The sequence below is a fragment of the Asterias rubens genome, chromosome 11, assembly GCF_902459465.1.
Source record: "Asterias rubens chromosome 11, eAstRub1.3, whole genome shotgun sequence".
Classification (NCBI taxonomy): domain Eukaryota; kingdom Metazoa; phylum Echinodermata; class Asteroidea; order Forcipulatida; family Asteriidae; genus Asterias; species Asterias rubens.
The window spans coordinates 11361826-11370366 of NC_047072.1; the positions used below are offsets into that span (position 1 = coordinate 11361826).

The 8541-nt window shown below is 36.5% G+C and overlaps 1 protein-coding gene across 1 annotated transcript in view; it reads right to left on the bottom strand.

The window, feature by feature from the left end:
* Positions 1 to 6466: 6466 nt before the first annotated feature.
* LOC117296706 (transmembrane protein KIAA1109 homolog) overlaps positions 6467 to 8541 on the bottom strand; it is a 13745-nt gene continuing 11670 nt past the window's right edge. The window contains exon 12 of the mRNA XM_033779745.1: positions 6467 to 6493. Coding sequence (XP_033635636.1) covers positions 6467 to 6493 — 27 coding nt within the window. The remainder of the gene's footprint in view (positions 6494 to 8541) is intronic.

Consider the following 8541-nt stretch of genomic DNA (forward strand, 5'->3'; position numbering starts at 1 on the left):
AGCACACGAAAAGGCATGCTAACCTTCCGGTGCTTACCGCACGAAAATAAATGACGTCACAATGCAAATCCACGGTGAACACGCAATATGGCCGCCCAATTTTTCTGCTAAACTGTAAAATATGCAAAGGCTTAAGCAAATATTTCTGCTACAGTAAGCACGCAAATTTGCTGGTAACCGTTAAGCAGTGCTATGAAATAGGACCCAGATCAGGGCGGGCATCATGGTCTCTATTTAGTTCCAAATCTAGTGTGTTTTGTAGACCCCCAGTGTTGTTGTCATCTACAAAAAAAAACAAATTATTTTGTGAACAAAGTCTATGGGATTCTCATAGACTTTGTTCACAAAATTTGATTAAATAGTTTTAGATCGAAGCTCTTCTAACTAAAGTAGTATCTGTATCTGTTAGCTACTTTGCAAACTCCAATAGACTGGATATCTCGCACAGGGCGCAGTCACGGTGCAAAGCAGCTTAGTAATCTGAAAGGGCCCCCCCCATGTCATTTGAAGAAGATCGCTATTTTGGGTTCTAGACTTTAAGATTTCTATAGTTGGTGACTCCCTGATGTTAGATGGTAGGCTATTCCATTGGGCTATTGTTCTTGGCAAAAATGAGTATTTATAACAGTTCTTGTTTGGCTGAGGACGTCTAAATGATAATGCAGAAGTTTGTCTAGTTTGTCTTGATCCCTCGGGGTTGATGTAGAAGTTGCTGAGGTCAATTGATGCCAGATTATGCGAAGCTTTGTACAGGAGTGATAGTCGGGCAGTCAGCCTTCTTTCTTGTAATGATTTCCATTCCAGATCTTTTACCATTACTGAAACACTGTTATGTTTGCTTTAATTGCACTTCACAAATCTGGCTGCCCGGTTCTGGATTGCTTCCACAGCGTTGATGTAAACTTGTTGATAAGGGTCCCAAATAGTTGAACAATATTCTAACTGTGGTCTGACAAGGGTTTTATAGGCCGTAGCTTTGACGCTCTCTGGACAGTGGTGGAAGTTTCTACGAAGAAGCCCCAGAGTTTTGTTAGCTTTGGTGACTGTTTTATTGATGTGGTTGTTCCATGACAATTTGTTGTTTACAGATACTCCCAGATAAGTGTGGTCCTCAAGTGCCTGGAGATCGGAATCACCCATTTTGTAGGTGGTAACCCGGGGCGCTTTCTTGTGAGTAATATGCATTGCGAAGCACTTTTTGGGGTTAAATTTCATGAGCCAGAGGTTTTGCCAAACACAAAGAGAATTGATGTCTACTTGTAAAGCAGCTGCATCTTCGGAGGAAGTGATTTCCTTAAGTACAGGGACAATGGAAAGAACAAAATATGGGATTTCCAAAACATGTCTCCACAGGGTGCCAAAAACTTGAAAAAGGGAATGTGTGTGACCATAAAGCAAGTGGTCTTTGCTCTATGGTGTGACTGTGCTGTGTGTGTGACTGTGTGGTGTGTGTGTATCTGCAACCATTTGTAACTCGACAGTTTGTCAATGTCAGTGAGTGAACTGTCACTGTGATTGTGAATGTGTGCGTGCGTGTGTATCATGTGTATGCTGCGCTACGCTCTTCTCTCGCTCTCATTATTTTATAAATTATCCAGTGTTATTTATAACGAGTAGTTACTACATTTGTTCATAATCGAGAATACCGAGCACTGGTCGTTTTTGAATTTATGCAATGCAATTTCTGCTAGTTGTCATGATCTTCTTACCTTTGAAACATCAAATCAGTGATGACGAACCTTTTAAAATCATCCGCCATTGTTTACCTGTCCATTACTTGCCAAGGGAGGGCGCACTTCAAGAATGAGTGCGCGCTTTTTCGTGAGGCAAACGGTAGTCTTGGCCCAAGACGAATACCGGACACTTCGGCACCTTGCAAACTCGGCACCAGCAAACTCGGCACCTCTCAAACTCGTAACCCACAACCTCGGCACCTTGCAAACTCGGCACATGCACAACTACAAACTCGGCACCTGGACGAAAACGCTCGATCTGCCACGGTTGCAAACTCGGCACCCAGTTGGAAATGATTCTGGATAGTCTTACTTTTTTTACCTACATAAACGGTACACAAAACGGGATTCCAACTTGACTTTGCTTTTTGGGTCAGAACTATTCAAAAGCCATAATTTCAAGGTGAAAGTTAAACATTGTCATAATCAAACTCACTCATCTTTGATGACACCAATCACGAACGCCTAATTATTTGGGTAATAATAAAACAATTTCAATTTAAAGACAATGGACACTATTGGTAGTTGTCAAAGACGAGCCTGATAGTTGGTGTATCTCGAGATTCTCAACATATGCATAAAATAACAAACCTGTGAAAAATTGAGCTCAATCGGTCATCGAACTTGCGAGATAATAATGAAAGAAAAAACACCCTTGTAACCCAGCAAACATAATAACGTGCCCTGAACGACGTTATTAGAATGTTCGGGGAACGTTTTTATTTAACGTTGTACTGACGGATAAGTGTGGAGTTTTGTCAACGTCTAGATAACGTCGCGTCATGACGTAATATAATAAAGGTTGTGAAAACGTTAAAACTTCACGTTCTGATACAGTTATTTCTGAACGTGATTGTGACGTATTTATATAACGTCTTCAACAGGAAAAACCCAACGTTATAAAAACGTTATTAAATGCTTTTAATAAATGTAAATTTATCACAAAAAATCAAGACACATGCATACCAAAAGTGCTTTTGGCTCTCTTAACATTTTTAATTGAATACAAATCATTTCATAGAAAAGATAGCAAAACTTTAAAGCATGGTTATATAATTTATTCCTCCATGGTTATATATAACTCAAAATGCGTTGTATAATAAAAATGGCAAAGTTGGAGATTTGCAGTTAAATGGTCTGTATACGTTTGGCAATGACTCTACAAATTCAAGGCAATAACAAACAACTGTAGTGTCAGAAGTTCAGCAGCTTTAGGTAGTGCATGGAGGAATAACTCCTCCATGGGTAGTGTAATGCATTTTGAGAAACGTTTAACCTCGAAGTTCTCCGGTTATAGAAAAAATAGATCACTTTTTATTCCCCAAAAATTTAGATCTAAGAAATGTTCTTCCTGCGTGGAAATAATCGTCCTGTTTTTTTCCCGGTGGAATCTCAAAAACACAAACATCTTTTGAAATGAAATATTCACAGAGGGTCAGTTTTATTGTATGTATCTACATTATTATATTATATACACATACAGTAGGTTCCATACCAAACGTGCACATCACCTTAAGAGGACTGTCAACGTTTTGTAACTGAAGCTCACTGCTTGTTCAAATCTAGTTGTAGATATATCGTACCATAAAACTAACCTGTGAAATTTCATGTGGGAAGAATAATCTACAATTTGAATACCCAATCTGAGAAACGTTTCTGGCAGAAACACTCATCAGCTTCAATCTGTTTTTCCAAAACCACATTACTTCAAAGTGAACTGTTTCTCAAAATGTTTCTTACCAGGTAATTTTATTGCCAAATGTATACCGACCCTTTGAAAACAAACGTTTTTATAGTTAACTTTAAACACAGTTCAAATTGTCTTTAGATTTCAAAAGTAAAAATACAGTGCCATTTTAGTGAATATCCACACAAATTGTTTTTTTCTTTTTACATTTCCATAGTGACTATCTAGTGAAAAATGCGTGGATCACAAACTGAATTTGACATCAGAGCCCCTCTTTAACATATTGCTTTCTCGCTAATAAGAGAAGTCGGCATTTTAGCAGTAAAGAATTCTCCATTATTATACAAAATGAGCAGCAAAATTGTTGTGTTTAATTTTAGAATGAGCCAAGATACTAGATGAACAGGTCTACGTTGGTCGATTAATTTACATTTTAGATGAATTGTCACCACGGTATACAGAAACATATTTTTTAAACTATTATAAAGAATTAACTAAAAAAGTAAACGTGCGGGTACAACCATGTGTAAAATCTATTGAGTGGGAGTTTGGCTCTGAAAAGCACCGGCGATGTCTCAATTTTTCAAACAATATACTCTACTTGTCTCAAGGTTTCTCACACTTCTCCTGAAGATGAGCTGAGTATGCCGTTCGAAACATTGAGACCACACCAGCTCGGAAGTTTACTGTTTGTGTTACCTCTAGTTTCCCACGTCATGCAAAGCTTCAATCAGCACTTAAAGGAACACGTTGCCTTGGATCGGACGAGTTGGTCTATAAAAAGCGTTTATAACCGTTTGTTATAAAATGCATATGGTTGGAAAGATGTTTTAAAAGTAGAATACAATGATCCACACAAGCTAGCCTCAAAATTGAGTGGTTTTCCTTTGACTGTGCGAACTAACACAGTCGGCCATTTACGAGTCAAACATTTGACTCCCATAAATGGCCGACCGTGTTAGTCGAAGAGGTAAACGGAAAACCGTGCAATTTCGAGGCTAACTTGTGTGGATCATTGTATTCTACTTTTAAAACATCTTTCCAGCCATATGCATTTTACAAACGCTTTTTATAGACCAACTCGTCCAATCCAAGGCAACGTGTTCCTTTAAGCACATAACTGTTGGCCTTGATGGGATTGGGATGGAGCAAAATCCAATGTGAATGGCAAAGTTGTTGTGGAGGAATGGTGAATTTAGAATTGTTTTGAATATATTGAATAATGTTAAATACTGTACTTGTTTAAATTTCTTCATTTAGTGCATCTACGTTTTTAAATCAGTAACAAAAGTTCAGCTTTGAGATAAAATGTTAAAAAGGGTTTGGGGAAAAAAGGATAGCAGGCAGCAAGTGGTACACGGCAAAATTGTCGATGGATAGTCAGAATCACCAAGGGTCACCACATCCGAAAAGGTAGGTATTCCTGGACGAGGTTCCTAAATGTAAAAGAAAAGGTGAAACAAAAAGAAAATTGACTCATTTTGACCTATCCCACAAAATGTGTTGACATTGTAATTTTCTAATGTATACATCGTGAAACATAACTGTCCATACGTACCGGCACATTATCAAAATGTCTATGGACTGAAAACATGTTCCATTAATCTTTGTATAGGATAGTGAATACCTTTTGTCTTCTAGCTATCTATAATTAATAGACCTTGCCAACATTTCCATTGAGAATATTTCACATACAAAGCTACATGCACATGTAATTCACTCACCTGTACTTAGGCCCAACTTTTGTTGTGGGGACAATGTTTAAGTGTCAAGGAGATGAGATGGCCTCCTCTAACTACACGATGCTTGCTGCTGGTTGACTTTTTCTGCAAGCCCCTAAAAGTAAAATAAAAACATTTTTAAGAAAAACGTTTGTAATTAGGGTGGACATTCGAAATGGTAAAAACTAAGCATTTCCATTCCTTCTACCCACATATTGTTTGTCTCAGCTAACAAAATTAACTGTAATTGATCAACAAACCTTTTTTTTTTATTAATGCTGCCGTTTCACTAAGTTAAATCAATCAACATTAAAAAAGCATCAATCATGCTTCACTATTCCATAATTATATGCTTTCTGAAAAAAATACAAATTTTGGTTCCTTTCAGTGACCCCTTAATTACTCCTTCAAAAATATATATTAATTGATGAAATACTTAAGATAAGATATTAAAGAGATGTTAAATTCGCAACGGTGATATTTAACTATTTTGCCGTATGTTTAATACACGTTTTACAGTCCTTTTTATAATGGTCAGTTTCTAGTGGTCAGACCCTTTTGACCAGGCAGTGTATGGCATAGATGTGTAGAGGAGGGTCCAAGGAACACATCCATGGTAATTTTGACGCGGCCATTGGGGTCCTTCTATTTTTTAACTATTTTGTTATAGGAGATGTTAAATTTGCAACGGGAATATTTAACTATTTTGTAGTATGTTTAATAAACGTTTTACAATCCTTTTTATAACGGTCACTTTCTAGTTGTCAGACCCTTTTGGCCAGGCAGTGTCTGGTATAGATGTGTAGAGGACGGTCCAAGAAACACATCCATTATATTTTTGACCCGGCCATTGGGGTCCTTCTATTTTTTAACTAATTAATTATAAGAGATGTTAAATTTGCAACGGGGATATTTAACTAGTTTGTCGTATGTTTCATACCCGATTTACAGTCCTTTTTATAATGGTCAGTTTCTAGTGGTCAGACCCTTTTGGCCGGGCAGTGTCTGGTATAGATGTGTAGAGGAGTGTCCAAGGAACACATCCATGGTAATTTTGACCCGGCCATTGGGGTCCTCTATTTTTTTTCACTATTTTATTATAAGAGATGTAAAATTTTCAAATGATACAAGAGATACTACTGAAGACATTTTATCAGTGCGGACTGGGTATATAAGCGAAAGTTTGAGATCTTTAAAGAATTTTTTGAGTTTGTGTTTTTGGCCAAAAATCCAACAAAATCTGTGATGCCAGCATGGGTCGATTTTTCAAATTTGGGGTGAACAAATTTTCTGTGAATTTATGCTTTCAAATGATACAGAAGATACTACTGAAGACATTTGATCAGTGCTGACTGGGTATATAAGTGAAAGTTTGAGATTTATTAAGAATTTTGTGAGTTTGTGTTTTTGGTCAAAAATCCCAAAAAATATGTGATGCCGGCATGTGGCGATTTTTCAGATTTGGGGTGAACACATTTTCAGTGAATTTATGCTTTGAAAAGATACAGAAGATACTACTGAAGACATTTTATCAGTGCGGACTGGGTATATAAGCGAAAGTTTGAGATTTTTAAAGAATTTTGTGAGTTTGTGTTTTTGGTCCAAAGTCCAAAAAATCTGTGATGCTGGCATCACAAAATTTTCAGATTTCGGGTCAACAAATTTTGGGTGATTTTATGGTTTCAAATGATACAGAAAGGACTACTGAACACAAATTTATCAGTGTGGGATGGGTAAACGAGCAAAAGTTTGAGATTTATTTAGAATTTTGTAAGTTTGGGTTTTTGGTCCAAAGTCCAAAAAGTCTGTGATGCCGGCATCACAAAATTTTCAGATTTCGGTTCAACAAATTCTGGGTGATTTTATGGTTTCAAATAATACAAAAAGGATTACTGAACTCATTTTATCAGTGTGGGATGGGTAAACGAGCAAAAGTTTGAGATTTATTGAGAATTTTGTAAGTTTGGGTTTTTAGGCCAAAATTTAAAAAATCTGTGATGCCGGCATCACAAAATTTTCAGATTTCGGGTCAACAAATTTTGGGTGATTTTATGGTTTCAAACAATACAGAAAGGACTACTGAACACAATTTTTCTGTGTGGGATGGGTAAACGAGCAAAAGTTTGAGATTTATGGAGCATTTTGTAAGTTTGGATTTTTGGGCCAAAATTTAAAAAATCTGTGATGCCGGAATCACAAAATTTTCAGACTTCGGGTCAACAAATTTTGGGTGATCTTATGGTTTCAAATAACACAGAAAGGACTACTGAACACATTTTATCTGTGTGGGATGGGTAAACGAGCAAAAGTATGAGATTTATGGAGAATTTTGTAAGTTTGGGTTTTTGGGCCAAAATTTAAAAAATTTGTGATGCCGGCATCACAAAATTTTCAGATTTCGAGTCAACAAATTTTGGGTGATTTTATGGTGTCAAATGATACAGAAAGGACTACTGAACACATTTTATGTGTGTGGGATGGGTAAACGAGCAAAAGCTTGAGATTTATTTAGAATTTTGTAAGTTTGGGTTTTTGTCCTAAATTTAAAAAATCTGTGATGCCGGCATCACAAAATTTTCAGATTTCGGGTCAACAAATTTTGGGTGATTTTATGGTTTCAAATAACACAGAAAGGACTACTGAACACATTTTATCTGTGTGGGATGGGTAAACGAGCAAAAGTATGAAATTTATTGAGATTTTTGTAAGTTTGGATTTTTGGTCCAAAATTTTAAAAAATCTGTGATGCCGGCAGCACAAAACTTTCAGATTTCGGGTCAACAAATTTTGGGTGATTTTATGGTTTCAAACAATACAGAAAGGACTACTGAACACAATTTTTCTGTGTGGGATGGGTAAACGAGCAAAAGTTTGAGATTTATGGAGCATTTTGTAAGTTTGGATTTTTGGGCCAAAATTGAAAAAATCTGTGATGCCGGAATCACAAAATTTTCAGACTTCGGGTCAACAAATTTTGGGTGACCTTATGGTTTCAAATAACACAGAAAGGACTACTGAACACATTTTATCTGTGTGGGATGGATAAACGAGCAAAAGTTTATGATTTATGGAGAATTTTGTAAGTTTGGGTTTTTGGGCCAAAACTTAAAAAATCTGTGATGCCGGCATCACAAAATTTTAAGATTTCGGGTCAACAAATTTTGGGTGATTTTATGGTTTCAAACAATACAGAAAGGACTACTGAACACAATTTATCTGTTTGGGATGGGTAAACAAGCAAAAGTTTGAGATTTATGGAGCATTTTGTAAATTTGGATTTTTGGGCCAAAATTGAAAAAATCTGTGATGCCGGAATCACAAAATTTTCAGACTTCGGGTCAACAAATTTTGGGTGAATTGATGGTTTCAAATAATACAGAAAGGACTACTGAACACATTT